At 48.3% G+C, this 18,037-nt stretch overlaps 2 protein-coding genes across 4 annotated transcripts; both read left to right on the top strand.

Annotated features, from left to right (window-relative positions):
• Positions 1-8,303: 8,303 nt before the first annotated feature.
• On the top strand, positions 8,304-9,718 carry LOC127338114 (F-box/LRR-repeat protein At3g26922-like). The gene has a single exon (XM_051364363.2). It carries the CDS (start codon positions 8,309-8,311, stop codon positions 9,716-9,718), a length of 1,410 nt encoding a protein of 469 aa, XP_051220323.1. The 5' UTR covers positions 8,304-8,308.
• Positions 9,719-11,796: 2,078 nt separating this feature from the next.
• On the top strand, positions 11,797-14,404 carry LOC127341038 (E3 ubiquitin-protein ligase SINA-like 10). 3 transcript variants are annotated; one of them, XM_051366805.2, is made up of 3 exons: positions 11,797-11,941; positions 12,899-13,243; positions 13,339-14,404. In XM_051366805.2, the coding sequence occupies exons 2-3, from the start codon at positions 13,043-13,045 to the stop codon at positions 14,086-14,088; spliced, it is 951 nt and encodes a 316-aa protein (XP_051222765.1). In that variant the 5' UTR covers positions 11,797-11,941; positions 12,899-13,042; the 3' UTR covers positions 14,089-14,404. The 3 variants fall into 3 exon arrangements, with proteins under 3 accessions (XP_051222765.1, XP_071683914.1, XP_051222766.1); XM_071827813.1 differs by having other exon boundaries at positions 11,805-12,097; XM_051366806.1 differs by lacking the exon at positions 11,797-11,941 and adding an exon at positions 12,131-12,725.
• Positions 14,405-18,037: the final 3,633 nt, after the last annotated feature.

Here is an 18,037-nt window from a genome sequence, read left to right as displayed (position 1 = left end):
CGGCTTCGGAGGCTTCATCGAAGCGGTATGGATGAAGAGGTTCATTGTAGAGCTCGGTGTGGTTCCTAGTGCATTGGACCCATTAATCATTTCTTGTGATAACATGGGTGCCATCGCCAATGCACAAGAGCCAAGGTCACACAAGAGGCTGAAGCATATCAAGCTGCGTTACCACTCGATTCGCGAGTACATCGAAGATGGAGAAGTAAAGATTTGCAAAGTACACACTGATCTGAATGTAGCAGATCCGTTGACTAAAGCTCTCCCTAGGGCAAAGCATGACCAACACTAGAATGCCATGGGTGTTAGGTATATTACAATGTAATCTAGATTATTGACTCTAGTGCAAGTGGGAGACTGAAGGAGATATGCCCTAGAGGCAATAATAAAGTGGTTATTATTTATATCTTTATGTTTATGATAAATGTTTATATATCATGCTAGAATTGTATTAACCGAAACATTAGTACATGTGTGATATGTAGACAAACAAGAAGTCCCTAGTATGCCTCTTAAACTAGCTTGTTGATTAATGGATGATTAGTTTCATAATCATGAACATTGGATGTTATTAATAACAAGGTTATGTCATTGTGTGAATGATATAATGGACACACCCAATTAAGCGTAGCATAAGATCTCGTCATTAAGTTATTTGCTATAAGTTTTTGATACATAGTTACCTAGTCCTTATGACCATGAGATCATGTAAATCACTTATACCGGAAAGGTACTTTGATTACACCAAACACCACTGCGTAAATGGGTGGCTATAAAGGTGGGATTAAGTATCCGGAAAGTATAAGTTGAGGCATATGGATCAACAGTGGGATTTGTCCATCCCGATGACGGATAGATATACTCTGGGCCCTCTCGGTGGAATGTCGTCTAATGTCTTGCAAGCATATGAATGAGTTCATAAGAGACCACATACCACGGCATTTAGTAAAGAGTACTTGTCAGGAGACGAGGTTGAACAAGGTATAGAGTGATACCGAAGATCAAACCTCGGACAAGTAAAATATCGCGAGACAAAGGGAATTGGTAATGTATGTGAATGGTTCATTCGATCACTAAAGTCATCGTTGAATATGTGGGAGCCATTATGGATCTCCAGATCCCGCTATTGGTTATTGGTCGGAGTGAGTACTCAACCATGTCCGCATAGTTCTCGAACCGTAGGGTGACACACTTAAAGTTGGATGTTGAAATGGTAGCACTTGAATTATGGAATGGAGTTCGAATATTTGTTTGGAGTCCCGGATGAGATCCCGGACATCACGAGGAGTTCCGGAATGGTCCGGAGAATAAGATTCATATATAGGATGTCATTTTATGTGAAATAAAATGTCGCGGAAGGTTCTATGGAAGGTTCTAGAAGGTTCTAGAAAAGTCCGGAAGAAACCACCAAGGAAGGTGGAGTCCACAAGGACTCCACCTCCATGGCCGGCCAGCCCTAGATGGGGTGGAGTCCCAAGTGGACTCCACCATAGGGGCCGCCACCCCCACATGGGAGGTGGGAATCCCACCTTTGGGTGGGAGTCCTAGTTGGGCTAGGTTTCCCCCTCCTATGGAAGGTTTTGGTTTCGGGTCTTATTCGAAGACTTGGACACCAACACTTGGGATCCACCTATATAATGAGGGGCCAAGGGAGGGGGCCGGCCACCCCAAGACCACAAGCTGGCCGCCCCCATAGAGTGGCCGGCCACCCCTCCCAAACCCTAGCCAAGCTCCTCCACTCCATATTGCCCGCGTAGCTTAGCGAAGCTCCGCCGGACTTCTACACCGCCACCGACACCACGCCGTCGTGCTGTCGGATTCAAGAGGAGCTACTACTTCCGCTGCCCGCTGGAACGGGGAGGTGGACGTCGTCTTCATCAACAACCGAACGTGTGACCGAGTACGGAGGTGCTGCCCGTTCGTGGCGCCGGAACCGATCGTGATCAAGATCTTCTACGCGCTTTTGCAAGCGGCAAGTGATCGTCTACCGCAGCAACAAGAGCCTCATCTTGTAGGCTTTGGAATCTCTTCAAGGGTGAGACTCGATACCCCCTCGTTGCTACCGTCTTCTAGATTGCATCTTGGCTTGGATTGCGTGTTCGCGGTAGGAAATTTTTTGTTTTCTATGCAACGTTCTCCTACAGTTTTTCCAACCTAAGGTCGCAACATTTGCTCTGATACCAGCTGCGGTGACCCAGCATACCACTGCATGTTGTAGTATAGAAGTCGTTGATATGATCTTTGTGAAGGGGCTTCCTCACAAATTGCCATATCCCTCAGAGTGGTACAACAGAAACATTGCAGGTCATAACACTCCATACTTTATTACAAACATTGTCTTAACAAGTTGGTATTCTCACAGGTCCTATGAGAACACCCTAAGATACTACTTAAGTACGATTACAACTCATAACAAATATAAAGAGCTCAACAACTTATTTAGGTAAGTTCTACGTTGCTCGGCTCTAAGATACTAGGGTATGTCACTACTCCTCCACCTCCGTGTCATCTGGTCCGTAGACTATCCCATAGTCTACGCCTTCCACTCCGCCGCTAAGATCAGGTTCTTCGTAGACCAGCTCGTAGCTTCCTTCTGGTGCTCCATCGTTGATAGCCTCCACTTCCGGATCACAGTCTAGCAAGGGTGTCGAAAGAAAGTGAGTACAGAGGTACTCAGCAAGTTCTAAAAGAATAAAAGGTGTTTGATGCACTAGCTACGACCATTGATCAGGAAATCGCAGGTCAATGCATGTTTTGAAAACATTTCTTCAAAAGGTTGCTTTTATTATGAAAACTATGCCCGTCAGTCTTCACGGGTTGACTAGAACTTCGTGGAGTTCCTTTCTGCGCGTTCGCGATTCCCTTCCCGGAACAGGAGTGACAACCACAATTTGATACACTCTGCAGAGGTGCGTTACTTTTCCCACAAGAGATCTCACCCTTTTTGCCATCCGCAGGACTTGCCCCCGTTCACACTTCCTTTGGTGTGAGGCCAGGTATAAAGATCCAAGCCCACACCGCCTTCTCCGCGATCGCAAACCCACCCTTTTGTCCACCCGCACACCTCCAAAGTAGACTTCCCCGATAATACGGCTTTACTCATGGTGTACTTTGGACAATCCTTCATAGATCGTAGAGCCATCATCACTAATGGATGGGGATTTAAAAGGCTATCCCAACCTACGGCAGTGCGTCCTCCAACCCGCCGGCTCTACCAATCCGTTGGCGTGCAGAAGGGAAAAGATACAGCTGGCTTCCCCAGAGCCATTATAGATCTCATGGTCAACGCGATTTGTACGGCGCTAGAATCACTGGACGGCATTGGTAATTAATCCTAGGGTGATATAACCCATTGCAATGGAACCTCCACCATATCAACACATACCATGGTTCCATTGCCAGCCACATAGTCATATTCATAGTTGGAAAATAACATTTCATTTGCGATGCAGGAATGATAAGTATATAGTTTTGCATTAAAGTAATAGAAAATAATCAAGTTGACATGAGCAAGGGTGAACTTGCCTGTGGACTGCGAGATAGTGCAGTTCAATGCAGTTGATGGAACCTGGACCTCGGGTTACTCAGAGAAGCATCATTGTCTGGTAAGGACAATGTTATAAAAATCCAAATAATGCAATCATGGATGTATTATTTTATGTTGAATCCCTTTACCCCGTTGAGTTACTACAATTTAGGGTTGTATTTAAGATTTATGTCTTTGACGGTAATTTACAATTGATTTAAAAGTATTAATCATTGTAATTCACACAAAGTATAACAATTCAAAGTAAAATGGTTTTACTTGATGATTACCTTAGTCATTTCAAAAATAATTTGAAATTATAGAGTTACCTCCATAGTTTTTGGAATAAAAGGGAATATAATATTTTTAAGGAAAAATACCCTTTTTCAAAAGAAATGACTTGGAATAATAGAATTTCATTTTGAAATGTTTGAAAATAAGTATTTGAACTTATTTGAGATTTTCCTTGAATTTTGAATACAAGGAAATAATAATTTAAAATTCCAAGTTATTATTTAAATTCTGAAAATTCATAATTTTGAATTTGTTTCATAAATTCCATTTCATATTTTATTCTGGTTAAGATTTATTTTTCATTCATAAATCCAATTTTTATTGGATTTTTAGAGTTGTTTATGATTTATTAAAATTTGGTAAAGTTTTGGTCTTTTATTAAATGTAAAAAGACCAAAATACCCCCTGGACTCATATTGGGCCCAGCCCAATAACCTAACCCAGGGACGGCCCAATAAGGCTGGCCCCCTTTTGGGTTCGGTGGCGCCAAGCGGCCCACCTCACTCACTCTCACTCGGCCCTCTCACTCACTCGACCTAACCCTAATCTCTCGGCGATTCCCGTGGCGATGGCGTCGCCGCCATGGCCGCCGCCTGCTCCGGCCATCGCCGGCCTCCTCCGCCGTGGCCGTCTACCGCTCTGAACCGCCGCGAGACGATCTATCGATCTGTCCGCGTGGTTTCCTCGATTGCTTCTTCTCCTGGCGAATCGCCTCCCCTCTGGATCTCGTGGAGAATCGCCTCGGGCGATTGGGAATCTCCGACGAGCTCTCGCCCTCGCCGTCGACGTGTGCGCCTCCGAGACCGACCTGGCGCGGGTGCTGGTCGCGGCGCCTGTGCCGTCGTCTCCATGCTTTGTCTTGTTGTGGTGGTGTTCGTCGGCGTAACGCCGGCGACTTCCACGGCTTTGCCTGCTATGGCCGCGCGGGCACCGCCTCGCCATGCCATAGCTTCGCCTCCGTGCGCGGGTAAGGTCTTCTGCTTCTCCTCCTTCTCTTCGTGCGCCTCCCTTGCCATCGTTCTTCTTCCTCCTCATGCTCTGTTGCTCTCTGGTGGTCCTGTGATCACGCGAGCCATGCTATTGCTGCGCAATCTTCACGTGCCTCGGTTTCTTTGCACGCTCAGTGGTCAAATTACCGATTCTTGATCTTGGCACATGTCGATTTGCTTGCTATTTATGCCGTGCTTAATTCTCTGCTGCTCCTAGCATGCTCGTACTTGCCATGCTCTACCGTGCTTGCTCAAGAGCTATCTATGCCATGCTATGATTGGTTATGACTTGCTTATGCTTCTTTGGTCTATCATGCTTGCTTGGCTAGGTGTATTTGTGATGCATCGGTGACACTTGTGTGTGTGCCGATGGTGCACGTGATACGCTTGATGCTTCCTATGCAAGCCAATGATCCTTTGGATCATTTCTTGCTTGTTGGCTAACCTCTCTGTGTAACTTGGCTTGCTATGATTGATCCATTTGATCAATTGATTGTCAGTGATTGTTTACTGGCTAACACTGTGGCTATATGATTCACTTATCTGGTGATGCTGATGCTCAAGCATCACTGTGCTGTTGCTTACTTGTCTTGTTGCTTATTTCTAGCTATCTAGACTTGCTCTAGTGGCTATGAATTAAGTTGTATTGCTTAACAAGATATCTTCTTTGTCATGCTTAGCATGGATCTGTGATAAATTCATGCTTGGATTACTTAATTATGATGAACTGCTTGTGCAAAGTGATGATTTAAATGACTTGCTTGTATATGAATTTGCCGTTCATGATTCTTTTACAAGCAATTAAAGTCTGAATCCATTCTTTGGATAGTGATGTGATCTATTTGGCTTTCTTTTAATTGGTGCTAAGTGTGATGTGACCTCGTAGCCTTGCTACCGGATTTTGCTCACCTAGTTGGTTGGATCTTGTTGGCTACTCATCTTTGCTTGCATATTTGGGGATCATAGTAACTATGAATGCCAATATGCTTGCATGTGAAGAAATCTAGGGTTTCTGATGGTTGCATGCTTAGGATTTTCTGTGTAGTCTTAGCTGCTAATCCTTGCTATCTACTGGTGCTATCTGTGCATGTGATCTTGCTAGTGTGTGCATCTGTGCATGATTTCTAGCTTCTGTGCACATGATCTGTATCTGGATGGTTTCTATCTTAGTAGCTTTTGATTTGGCGGTAATCCTTGGTGAAAACCAAGTGATGATCTACCAATATGAGCATCTGCTCATCCCATGCTTATGCATTTGATGGATTAGATCCATTGGATATTTTCCAGGAACTAGGTATAACTTGTTCCAGCTCCTAGAAAGAAATATTTTGTTGATGCAGACTTGGGGTTGTTCTGACCCTTCACCTCCAGATCTTGGATGATCTTCTAGGTCACCATGATTTCGGTGGCTTAAGTGGTTGTGTGTGTTGGTTCTGTTCTTGCTCAAGAACTGGATGAACTGAGCTTGTTCTTGCTTCACCCTTACCTGGTGAATCTTTATCTCAGTCGATCGGTTATGATTTCTAGGGTTTGTGCCCCTTTTATATGAACCACTGCTTCTATCCTTGCATTGACACACAAGCCTGGCTTGCTTGGTGACTATCTTTGTTGCATGGCCTTCTTTGTTCTTGCCTAGCACACTTGAGCTGTGTGCTCTCATATCTTGAAACTTGAGCCCCTGGTGTGTGCTCGAGGTTTGGTCTCTTGCCCTTATCTTGTCTTGTCCCTGGTTTTGGACGAGCACAAGTGTGTGGTGACAGTTTGCACTGTCCAAATCGAATATTGTGTTATTTGCTAACTGTCCAAACTGAACCTTGTGTTAACACTTATATTCTGGCTAGTGTTGGTGTTTTATTATTGCAGGTTTGTGAAGATGGACATGGCCAGAAGATATACTTCAAGTCATATAGTCTAGTTTTAGTTTAGGAATAATAATGTAATCTTCATTTTCATTTCTGTTTATTATTCATCAATTTTTGTATCAAGAATATTGTAAAGACTTTGTAATCTGTGTTGTGATATCAATAAAGCCCAAGTTTTTGTTTATGAGCTTTTGATTTATGTAATATTTATATTCTGGAATGAATATTGTATTTATGATTCCCTTTGAAATTCAAAGTGATTTGAATTCCTAAATTGTGTTTTAAATTATGAATTCCATTTTATATTGTTCAATGTTTATTGTTAAATGTTTTAACACTTGTCAAATGAAATCAATTCCCCAAATCAACAAGATACAAAAGAGATCATGTCGAAATTTCCCTAACTCACATTGCCTAACCCTAAGTGCAAAATGAGAGAGAACCTCGATCCCTCTTAGGTTTAGTTGCAATAAGGCGCGAAAATTTCCCCCGTTTTGCGATGAAATGCACATCCCATTTCTAAATCTACCCTTCGTTCTTCCTATGTTCTGGGTTATTACAGCGCTTCTTCGCCGGGGGACAAAAGGAGATAGGCGCCGCCTCCGGCAGCGGCCGGAAGGCACGCTTCGTCGCTGGCAGCGACATGCACGACGCCGATCAGAGGTTGCAGCCAACGAGCTTAACCATTTTCACGGGCTGATCACGGATGGTGCAGCCACCGCTCGCGGCGGCCTCCCTGGCGGTCTCCATGGACGGTGTACGACGAGGTGGGCAGATTCGAAATTGGATGTGATTTGGTCGAGCGGTGTAGAGCGAGGTGGGCAGATTCGAAGATTTTGGAAATTGCTCTTCTAATTTACAGCTGGGTTTTTTTTGGGGCAAGGGAGGGGTTTTCTGTAAAAATGTTCACAAGTTGGGCCCTCTTTTTTCCAGCGTGGCAATGCTAAGTGTCGGTCTCAGAACGTTTTTGTATGAATTTGCACGCGAAATACAAGTTTGTGTACCACGGTACAACACTCTGCAAGTTTTTGTATGAAAATGCACCTCAAGTACAAGTTTATGTATGAGTGGTGCAATTACCTCTTTTTAATGACAAAAATTCTTCTCTTATGCAGGTCATCTACCGGTGTACGGTTTTGCTCCGTTCATGATCGCCACTTCAGCGTTTGGAGGATCGCGACCTCTTTATGGAGGTGTCTACACGATTGGAGAACACGGCTACGGAGTTTATTTCCCAACATGGGTGGCTGCATAGTAGGAGAATTAAAGCCAACGGAGCGTCATAGTAGTTGGCTTTTATCTTTTTTTTTCGCGTTTTGATGACCACTAGACTTTAGAACGGCTGTGTGCATCCTGGTATGCAGAGGCTGGGTGTAATACTTACTTTTTTGAGTAATAAAGCACCCCTTATCGAAAAAAAAATGCAGGTAACAGAATTGGTAACAAATCTCCTGTGTTATCTCGTGATTAGTCGGTTCAAGGTGCCAAACGGGGAAACCCCGAAATTTCTGTGCGTGATTAGTCGGTTCAGGCTGCCTACTTTACAGGGAAGTTCCCTTCGTGATCTACCTAAAAGTCGTTGCATATGGCGTCCTAGCGTGCCCAGATCGACGACGTAATAGCCAGATCGGATCGGCATGGCCTCGCCGTCGTCGTTTGGGAACAGGCGGCGGGATCGTCTGAGCGACCTCCCCGAGTTCTTGCTCGGACACGTCCTCTCCTTCCTCCCCAATAAGCAGGCCGGGCGCACGGCGCTGCTGTCCCGCCGATGGCGCCACGCCTTCTCCAACGTCCACACCGTCTCCTTCGCCGAGCGCCCGGGCGCGAGGGCCAACGACTGGACCACCTTCTACTACGAGGCCAAAGAGAAGAAGAGCTGCAGCGCCGCTCTCCTCGACGACGTCTGGTCGGCGCTGCTCTGCCGCCGCCGCTGCGCCGGCACCCACGCGCCGCTGCGCAGCTTCCAGGTCGCCTTCGACAGCTGCATAGGCTGGGACCGCTGCCACGTTGACCAGTGGCTCTCCTACGTGCTGCGCTACAGCATCCAGGAGCTCAACCTCGACTTGCGCTTCCGCCTCGGCCCGATCTGCTCGCACCGCAGTGGCGAAGACATGGAGTGGCGGAGGCGGGGTGGCTGGTATGACCCGCCAAGATACCTCTTCTCTTGCACGGCCATGCGCTCGCTCCGCCTTGCCTACTGTGGGCTCAATCTACCGGCGACCATCGACCTGCCATTCGTGCACACGCTGCGCCTCACCGGCGTCGGAGGAGGTTCCGGGGGCAGCATCAACCGGCTGATCGCAAGCTGCCCCCGCCTCCTTGACCTCACGCTGGAAGCCTGCAGTGGTCTTGACAAGGTCTTCGTTCTCGACAGACGCCTCCGCCGGTTCGCCCTCCTGTGCTGCCACGGCGTGGAGACCGTCGACATCGACGCGTCGGAGCTCAGGTCGCTCGACTACTGTGGCACTCCGCCCCCCGAGTCTCTCCTGTTTCTCCGCGGTGCACCGGAGATCATCCCGGAGTGCACGGTCGACTTCTGCAAAGTCCTCCCCGAGGAGGCGGAGCATGCTAGGGTCGCAAGGTTTCTCGAGAAAATTTCCGGCGCTAAGCGGCTGCATCTCCACCATCAATGCCTCGCGCCAAAAACCTTCGAGGGCTTTCCTTGGTTTCCCAACATGACGCGGCTGGTGCTCCAGGGCCCCCTTCGGAGCCTCGACATGGTGCGTGCCATCTTGGAGCAGACACCTAACTTGGAGATTCTCACGCTGCTCATGGACGTATCTGTCGTCGTTCCCGATGAGGAGGTTCCTGATGATGCGAGCTTCTCGGTCCCGTGCTTGCGGCATCGGGTGAGGGAGATCAACATGGTCCATTACCAGGGTGACCTGCTGCAGAGGATGATGGCCAGGCTCTTGCTCGGCAATGCGCTGGGTCTTGAGAGGCTGTGCGTCGTCCTCCCCAGGGGGTCATTCCAGTTGCAAGCTGGTATGAAGAGCGAGATCGAAAGCTTGGTCGTGGCCGCCGATGTGGAGAAGATTTTCCTCTGAACGATTTGTTAGTTTTTGTCCATGAAGCCATCTGAAAATATATTTTCCACTGTTCTCAAAAAAAAAAAAATTATATTTTCCACTGTAGCTATAAAATGATTCAGGACGTGCCATGCTATGTGTTGTCGAGAAAAACCTTGGCTGCTTTTGATCCAGGAAGTACCCTCAGAATGTTTTCTTATTTTACACGAGATAGATTTTCTTATTTTATGCTTTTGTAATATTTTTTATCTTTGATAAAATGAAAAACAGCAAACTTGGGTAAAAATATTTAACGCCGCAAACGGACCTGTTGTAAAGAACGATCATCTTTATGTTCACGGTCTAAGAGCATCTCCAACAGACGCGCTAAATCGCGGCGCGCTATACCGGCGATTGGACGCGCTGTATACCGCTGACGCGCGGCATAACGAATTTGCCTCCGGCAGAGGCTCTATTTTGCAGCGCGCGTTGGTGTGCGAAAAACGCACCTCCGGCAGAGGCTGTATTTTGCAGCGCGCACGTCACAAACTGCTAATCCGACCGTTTTTTTTTTGAAAATTCATCAAACAAACTATGCAAATATGATTGAAAATACGAATATATTTTAAAAGTGTGCGATACAATGCGACATTTAAACGAAAATACTAAAATAAACTACTCCTCGCCGTCGTCGGACTCCCAGTCGAAGTCGGAGCTGCTCAGTGTCGTGTCCGACACCGGCGTCGACATCGTCGTCCACTGGAAGTCGGAGGAGGAGGAGGAGACGACGATGGTCGACGGCCCTGCGCCGTTCTTCTTTTCCTCCTTCCTCCTCGCCGCCGCCTCGGCCCTCGCCTTCTTCCTCGCCGCAGACTCGGCGCGGCGCTTCTCGCGGCTCGCCTTTTTCTTCGCTTTCATCGCCTCCTTCTCATCCTCCTTCTGCGCGTAGAAGGCCTCCGTGGCGGCGACGTCCTCGGGGAATTGGCGCGCCCATTCGAGGCACAGCGCCTCGTCGCGCTCGGCGATGAGGAGGCGCTGCTCCAGCTCCCGATGGCGGCGCTGCTGTTCGCGCGTGACCATCGGCGGCGGCGGCGCCAGCATCTCCGCTTGCTCCCGCGTGAAGACGTCGTGGAAGTTCAACGTCCGCCGGGAGCGGCCGAGCCGCCGAGCGACGGCGTCGTACGCCCGCGCCGCCTCGTGCGCGGTGTCGAACGTCTCGAGGCGGATCCGCTCCTCGCCGGAGCGGATTTCGCGTCGAACCGGCCGCTCGGCGCGCCGGTGACACCGTGGTAGCCGGAGGAGGGCGGCGGCGCGAGGCATGTCGCGAGGCGGCGCGGTTGGAGACGGAGCGGCCGGAGGTGGAGCGGCGCGGGAGGGAGAGAGGCGAGGAGGGAGACGGACGCGTGGAGAAAGTGGCAGTTGGCCGCGTTCGCGCGTGGCGTGTTTATAGCGCGCGCGGCAGCGCACGCGGCAAGTTTCCCGCGCGGGATAGCGCGAAAGCGCGCGGGCGGCAAATTTTTTAGCGCGCGGCAGCGCCCGCGCGCGGCAAACCGGCGGTTTTTTTGCCGCGCGGGGCTTTTAGCGCGTCTGTTGGAGATGCTCTAACCTATACCTGGGCATGGGAAGCCCGGCCCGAACGGCCCGACCCGACCCGGCCCGAAAATCCCGGGCCGGGCCGGGCTTTTTCTCTCTATCGGGCCGGGCTCGGGCCATCATTCTTCAGCCCGTAATTATATCGGGCCGTGCTCGGGCCACAGAAAAAAGAAAATTACCATTAGATCGGGCCGGGCCGTCGGGCCAGCCCGGAAAAAATCGGGCTTTTTCGGGCCGCGGGCCGGGCTCGGGCCAAAATTTGCTGAAAGTTGGTCGGGCCGGGCCGGGCTCGGGCCAAGGATTTCCCGTCGGGCTTTTTTCGGGCCAGCCCGAAGCCCGGCCCGGCCCGAGAAATGCCCAGGAGCACTCTAGCCTAAACGGAAGCGCGCCACTATTTTAACCGTCTGTCGTTGGAGATGTTTTAAATGGCCCGGCCCGGATCGATTTCCCTTCAGCCCCTACCCTGCTTCAGCCCATAAGCCATGCGGCCTGTTTAGTCAGTGGGATTACTCGAAAAAACAAACCAAAAAAAAAGAGAGACACAAGCAGAGCAGCAGCAGTAGGCTCCCTCCTTTCTCCCCAGTCCCAATCCCCCACCCCTGGGCTGGACGGCAGCGTGACGGGGGGGCCGGCGGGTGGACGGTGGGTCTCATCTCGCCTGGAGCTCAGGTTAGTCGCCGGCGCGGCTGCAGTGACCAGCCACCCGCAGCCGAACTCGAGGTTCCTGCCAATGGCGCGGTCAGCCTAGCTGCTAATTCTTCTGACCTGCACTTCTTCGAGCTCCGCTGGAGGCTCTGCAAGCTCTTCTTCCTCCCTCTCCCTAAGGCAAATCTGTGTTCTAAATTTTCTCTTCTTATCTTCTTGGTTATGAACTTTGCATCTAGATTGGGGAAAACTGTAAACTAGGTCACAGAAATTGTTGTTTACTGATTTCTTTTTCAAATATGCAGTGAGAGGGTAATGAATCTTACATTCACTAGGACAGAGATTTGGTGCACATGGGCACCAGTGATCTCGTTTTTTCTAAAAAAATAAAAATAATAGTTTTGAGTTGTAAAAAATTCTGGAAAAAAAATCCACACATAGTCAATGATGTATCCCACAAACGGGCAAAAAAAATCAATTTCAAATACTTAATATTTTGACCTACACAAAAATGACAAAATTGTAGATCTGAGTAGTCATTTTCAAATCTCCCAAACATATCAGAATTTGTTATTTTTGTCCAGGTTAAAATAAAAAGAATTTCGGATTGGGATTTTCCATGATTGTGGGATGTATCAATGGTAATCTACATAATTATTTTCATGATTTTTTATAACTTGTAAAAATATTTTTAATTTTTTTTAACTGAGCGAGAGCACTGGAGCTCTTGAGCTAAAAGCACTTTTCGTGCTACTTTGATCCCTACAATAAACTCAGATCTTTCAAGGCCGGTGATGTTTGTGAAATGGTGAAGAAATGAATATGTTTTGGAGTAGCTTATCTGCATATTATTGATGTTAGAAATGTATTGTGTGGACAAGATCAATCTAGTTATAGAAGTTTCTGAAAATGCTACAAATTCTAGCTTCTTTCTGTCATTTCATTTGGCCTTCCAAAAATAATTTACATTTCATTTTGCAGCTTCGCCCCGCCCCAGAGATTTTGTTCAAGGTCCGCCACACTGCCAACAAGTACTATTTACCTCACGCTCCCATTGTCCCCAAGTAGTAGCAGCTCTTCTTCCTCCTTCCCCTCATCCCCAGTCAGTACTAGTGGGAAGCAACGATGGAGAACTGCAGCAAGAAGCCGAGGCTTGTTCTTACACCCAATGGACAGTTGAAGCAAGAAGCAGCGGATCATGAAACCAGCAGAGAGGTTGTGGTGGACGACGCCACCCTGCCGGTAACCAACATGGCCATCATGATTGATAAGACCATGTATGACTGCCCACTCTGCTATCGGCCCTTGAGGCCTCCTGTGTTGAAGGTATCTGTTGATCCATGCTTGATTCTGATTCACTGATTTTGTTATGAACATCATGTCATATTATCTCTGTCCTTTCTTTTCTATCTGTGGTGCAGTGCCGAGCCGGACACGGTGCGTGCGGCAGCTGCTCTGAAAACCACGCTCGCAAGTGCCATTTGTGCGCGGACGGCGCCGAGTACGAGCACATCCACTGGTTGGACTCCTATGTCATGGCGGCCAAGGTTCCGTGCCCAAACGAGCCATTTGGCTGCCGGACCTTGGTGCCCTACTGCTTGGTTGATGACCATCTGCTGGAGTGCTGGCACGCTCCTTGCTACTGCCCTGAGCCTGGCTGCACCTTCCCTGGCTCGCCGCTGATGCTCTACGACCACCTCAAGGTGCACCACGACTGGCTCATCACATCCATCGCCTTCGACAAGAAACTCGATTTGGAGATAGATGAAGCGGAGCGGCGCCGTCTACTGGCTACGGAAAACGGGGAGCACTTGTTCCTCCTGGTCATCACTGAGAGGGTCGGCGGAGGGTGCGAAGTCAGGCTCGTGCGTGTCTGTGGCAAGGATGCAGGCCCATGGGGGTACTGGTACAAGGTGTGGACGAATGCGCCAATGGACCCATGGTACAGGGACAGGAAACCAATTCTGATGTTGGAGGACAGGGTGAGGAGCTGCGCGGTGCCCTCAGAGGAGGCGGCCATGGAGGTGGGCACCAGGTACTTGTCTGTGCAGCTCCCCGACATGCACCCGAGAGGAGGGTTTGCTCTCCGCGTCCGCATCACGAGGTACCAGCTCCAAACAGCTGATGGCGCTTCTGCTCCTGCTTATCCAGTCTCGGCCGGGGCTGATTAATAATTCAGCGGGAAAAAGTGTACCACCTAGCAGAAATATGCTAAAATCGAGTTGTTGGGTGATTGGATTGTAAATATCGGAGATTTGTTGAGATTATTAGTACTCCCACCGTCCCTAAAAAAGCTGCTCAACTTTGTCTAGAATTTAATGTATATAGACAAAGTTGAGCAGCTTTTATAGGGATGGTTGGAGTACTTCTACTTCGGTTGTTCATGTTATGTGCCTGTCTTTTTTAATGATGTATTTTGAAAATCATCAAGTTGAATGCATTAAATTGAATTTTGTTAGCAACACTGAGGTGTTGTCCTTGGAGCTACATTTTAGTTGTGTTCACAGATGAATTTACAACTGTCAAGGTGCATAACATTTTTTTTACAAAGATCATCTCAGTGCTACTTACATTAAGCTCTGGACTTGTAACCTGACACCGTTGCACGCACTGCCCTCAGTTCGGCAACAGAGTGCATAATCTGGACCAAAACTGTTGTAACCTGACACTGTTGTTTGCATGTGCATATCTCATATTTACTAAATCATTCAGAACAGTACAAGCCTATATCTGAATGTACGCTGGACACAACCATTGTGGAACTCTGCAGGTGTTATCCTCTATCCCCATTTTGTACCATTTCTCGTATTTTTTTTGGGTTTTCTAATACACAACAACACAGAACTTGGCACATGGCTGTTTTTTTTTAAAATATGATTTCTATGATGTTGCTGGATATTATTGATTTGAGCAGCAACGAGGATCACATTGCAACCCAGCCACATGCAAAGTTGCTGGATAGACCGGCTGTGTTTGTCCTAGCTAATGAAGGAAGGCAAGATGGGCAGCCTGCATTTGTCTCAGCTGGTGAAGGAAGTCAAGAGGCTACCGAGTCTGGAAATGCTTCCTTGGCTGCCACATCTCCCTCACTTATGGAAAAGGTGCCTCTTGATATTGCTGAATCACAGAAGTGGCCTAGCCCCCCAACATCAGCGCCACTTGCCAGTATATTTTTTTATCTCTCTCACTTCAATTCATCAGTTGTGTATTTATCATGCAAACAATCCACATCAAACATGCATTGTGGAAAATTCATTCAAAGTTAACAGTGATATGTTGCAGGCTCGACTTCTACCACTCAGAAGGTTCTGTCCTCCGAAGTTGGTGATCCAAATCAGGATGTGTTTATCCTAGCTGGTTAAGGAAGGCAAGATGTGCAGACTGCATTTGTCTCAGCTGATGAAGGAAGTCAAGAGGCTACTGAGTGTGTAAATGCTTTGGTAGCTACCGCATTGCTCTCGGTTATAGAAAAAGTCACCACTCCCCAGTAAATCCTTCTCTACCCCTTTGTCAGTTCAGTAGTTTGTTTACCATACAAACTATCCATATCAGCAAACATTGCAACAATTCCTATTTGAAACTAACAATGACATGTTGCAGACCTGGCTTCTACCACTCCGAAGGCTCTGACCTCTGAAGATGGTGACACACAGCTGCTAGCTACTGTATCACCCTTGGGCATGGAAAAAGAGCCTCCTGATACTGCTGAATCAAAGAATTATCGTAGCTCCCCCACATCAGTGCCACTCCCCAGTAAGTTCTTCCCTATCCCTTTGTCAGTTCAGTTGTGTGTTCACCATAGAAACGATTCATATAAAGCAAACATTGCAACAATTCCCAATTGAAGTTAGGGATGACATGTTGCAGGCCTGGCTTCTACCACTCCGGAGGCTCTGGCCTCTAAACATGGTGACACAAAGCTGGTGAGAGCAAAGCATCCTAAGAAGAACTGCCATACCAGTATTCCAAGGAGAAGCCCTAGATTGCGCGAATGTTTTAACAATCCTGTGGAAGAGCTGGTAGATGATCACAAGAGTCCTTGCATGCTCGATCCAGCAGAAGAATCAGTTGCCCCTACTGACAATGCATAATCTAAAAGAAACCCTCTCTACTGACTCCTCAAACTAAGGTAGTTGACTGAATAAAACAAATATTTATGCAGCAGTAGCTTTGAGATCAAAATCCATTAGTCAGAATATTTCACATGCTGAATTTTGTCTGTCTGAAGAGATGTAGCTGTTATTCTTAGTTCAGAATCCAGTGCCCTTATGTACATTAATTTACAAAAGAAATTTTTTGGGTGAATTTTCTAGTGATGGATTTGAGCTATGTGAAATATAGTGTTGATTGTTGCAAGCCAATTTTCTAGTAATGTTGTAACAGCAGTTTCCAAACCATGCTTCAGTCTGCCAGCAATTTTTTGTTATGCTTGCTCCAGAGTTGCCACGAGATTGCTTTCTTTGCAATATTTAGCCATGGCATGTTTTGTATTCTGTTTGAACTATGCATGACTGCTCAAAAGACATGTTGCTTATTCACCCAGATTTAATAGAGACAAAAAATTATCTTTTAATACTTGCTTTTGTATCATCCTGTATATTGTCATATGAATCTAATCAAGGATGAGAATATGATTTCCATTTGTTGGGAATAATGTTGCCTGGGCAAGTTGTCCACACTAAAGAAATGTTTATCTCTACCAAAAAAAAAAATCATGTTCATGTTCCTTACTAATTTTTTTTCGAAATGGGGAAATATCGCCCCAGCTTCTGCATCCAAGGGATGCACACGGCTTTTTTTATTAGATTATTCACGAAACCTTACAAGAAATAATACAAAAGATCAAATTCGAAGCAACCTTACTATACCTAAAGTGGGATGAAGAGGGTGACAATACACAAACTGAAATCATCCAAAACAAAATGCCTTCTCAGACCGCCCAATAGCAGGTGAGAAACACATCCAGTCAAGCAGACTCTCAGCGCACGCCAACACACACGCCACAGGAGTAGTTGCTCCCGCCGTCTTCCTCGACTCCATCTTCAAGAGAGATCAACGCATTAACCTTGCAAGACATGCCGTCGATGCCACCATGACGCCAGACGGCTCTACCCTCCTGCACGTATACATCATCCCGCATCTGTCGTCGATACCCTGCAGCACCATACCACTGAGACTCAGTGCCAACAATGTGGTAGATGAACACTACTCCACCAAAGTCCGCCAACATCCAGCAGCTGCTCCAAAAACGATGCCCCAAGAGGTAGTACGACGCAGGACGCGCCGCCATCGTCCGATCTGGGAGACCCGGACCTAGGGTTTCCCCCGGAGCAACACGAGTGAGAAACCGCAGACTGCGTCGACGATGCCTTCAAGAAGGTTGCGGCGCGACACGTCGCCATTGTCCGCCAACCAAGGTCTGAACACGGTTTTCACCGGCAGCCGCGTATCCCCAACTCGCCGAGTGTAGTGCCAAGACGGGCAAAGATGACGCCTTCGACAAGGTAACGACGTCGACCGACGCCGCCATCATCCGCCAAGACCGAGGTCGAGGGTCAGTTTTCACCGGCCGCCATGACACCCCGGACTAGATCACCATCGCCGGAACCTGTGTGAGATCCCATGATCCCCCACACAGGACTACCAGCCTGGCCAACCACCTCCGACGAAGAAGAAGGCCGCCTCCTCCATCGAACCCGAGGTTGCTGCCCCGGGCGTCCTCGAACCGCGGGAGAAACCCAAGGTCACCACCCCGCACCGGCGAGAAGCGGAGGGGATGGCGCAAACCGTCCCACCAGCAGCCACCACCGGTGTGCCACCGATGGGAGGCAAGGGAGGCCGCAGCACTCTGGCCACCACCGCCCCTTCTTCCTTCGACCGCCGCCGCCCCGCCATCACACGGGATGGAGGAGGTCTACCGCCGCCGCCGTCGAGGGGATGACCCAGCCGCCGTCCCATCCGCGTCAAGAGGGAAAGCCCCCGCCGCCGCCACGCCCCGAGGTCTTTGCCCCGGCGGCGGCGGCGGGAGGAGGAGGGTTGAGGTTGGGGGCGGCTAGGGTTGGGAGGGGTTGGGGCGGCTAGGGTTCTGTTTTACTTCTGTGCATATGGTCCATGTTCCTT

This window comes from Lolium perenne, chromosome 3 (assembly GCF_019359855.2).
Source record: "Lolium perenne isolate Kyuss_39 chromosome 3, Kyuss_2.0, whole genome shotgun sequence".
NCBI classification, from domain to species: Eukaryota; Viridiplantae; Streptophyta; class Magnoliopsida; order Poales; family Poaceae; genus Lolium; species Lolium perenne.
Note: the sequence above shows the minus strand (reverse complement) of the source record. Positions and strands in the feature narration are given on the sequence as shown.